Source organism: Colobus angolensis, unplaced genomic scaffold (genome assembly GCF_000951035.1).
Source record: "Colobus angolensis palliatus isolate OR3802 unplaced genomic scaffold, Cang.pa_1.0 Scaffold151, whole genome shotgun sequence".
In the NCBI taxonomy this organism is placed as follows: Eukaryota; Metazoa; Chordata; class Mammalia; order Primates; family Cercopithecidae; genus Colobus; species Colobus angolensis.
Window position 1 is genome coordinate 1,265,226 of NW_012114611.1, and position 1,390 is coordinate 1,266,615.

Consider the following 1,390-nt stretch of genomic DNA (forward strand, 5'->3'; position numbering starts at 1 on the left):
AAACTCCTGGACTCAAGTGATCCTCCCACCTCAGCCTCCTGAGTAGCTGGGACTACAGGTGTGTGCCATGGACCTGGCTAACTTTATTCGTAATTTTTTTTGTAGAGATGGGATCCCACTTTTGCCCAGCTGGTCCTCAACTCCTGGACTTAAGCAACTCAAGCAATTCTCCAGCCTTGGCCTCCCAGCGTGTCAAGATTATAGGCATGAGCCACTGTGTCTGGCCGAATTTTTTTTTCTTACCCATTTTTTTTTTTTTTTTAAGTAGTCAGCATTTAATCAATCTCCCTCCATGTGGTCTCAAGCCACCAGGACACAGGCCCCCCCATCACCCTTAATCTTCTCAGCTCTTCTGCTGAAGAATTTGGCCTTCACGATGACAGGCTGCTTTGGGAGCTTTCCTTTTCCCAGAACTTTGTAGTAGCCCGATTGCACCACATCAATGATGGGAGCAGCCCCAGTCTTGTTTTTAGCAGCATTCACCAGTGTCTGCTCACTGACCAAAGTCCACAATTTGTCAAGGTTGACAGTTGGGCAGAAGCTCTGGTTCCTCTTTAAGTGGTAATGCCTCATACCAACTTTCCCAAAGTAGCCTGGGTGGTATTTGTCGAAGGTGATCCGGTGGTGATGCAGACCACCAGCATTACCGCGGCCTCTGGGGTGCTTCCGGTGCTTGCCTATGCGGCCATGGCTGTGGCTCACGTGGCCCCGAAGTTTCCGGGTCTTCCTCAGTCTGGATGGCATGTTGCCAGCCCAGACGAAAAAGCACCCATTTTTAATTGAGCTCTTTGTTTTTTCTTTTCTTTTCTTTTTCTTTTTTTTGTTTTTTGCAGAGGCTGCTTAATACCTGCTGCTATTGAGTTGGGTGTTTGTTTTCTTTTTCTTTTTGAGATGGAGTCTCATTCTGTCACCCAGGTTGGAGTGCATTGGTGCAATCTCAGCTCACTGCAACCTCCACTTCCCAGGTTCAAATGATTCTCCCGCCTCAGTCTCCCAAGTAGCTGGGATTACAGGCGCGCACCACCACTCTCAGCTAATTTTTGAATTTTTTAGTAGAGACGAGGTTTCATCGTGTTGGCCAGGCCAGTCTCGAACTCCTGACCTCAAGTGATTCACCTGCCTTAGCCTCACCAAAGTGGTGGGATTACAGGCGTGAGCCGTCGTGCCCAGCCAGGTTTTGAGAGTTCCTTATATACTCTGGATACAAATCCTTTGTCAGATAGGTGATTTGCAATATTTCCTCCCAGTCCTAGCTTGTGATTTGTTTTTAGTTCTCCTAACAGTAGTTTTCAAAGAGTATTAATTTTTAATTCTGATAGAGTCCAATATATCAATTGCTCTTTTACGGATTGTGCTTCTGGAATCATAGCTAAGACATTTTGCCTAAACC

The 1,390-nt window shown here is 46.4% G+C and overlaps 1 protein-coding gene across 1 annotated transcript; it reads right to left on the reverse strand.

The window, feature by feature from the left end:
- Nucleotides 1-287: 287 nt before the first annotated feature.
- On the reverse strand, nt 288-761 carry LOC105507618 (60S ribosomal protein L27a-like). Its single transcript, XM_011936160.1, has one exon. The coding sequence runs from the start codon at nt 742-744 to the stop codon at nt 301-303; it is 444 nt and encodes a 147-aa protein (XP_011791550.1). The 5' UTR covers nt 745-761; the 3' UTR covers nt 288-300.
- Between the last annotated feature and the right edge of the window lie 629 nt (nt 762-1,390).

Coding starts and splice junctions, on each gene's coding strand:
- LOC105507618 (XM_011936160.1), bottom strand. CDS start 744: ATGCCATCCAGACTGAGGAAGACCCGGAAACTTCGGGGCCACGTGAGC.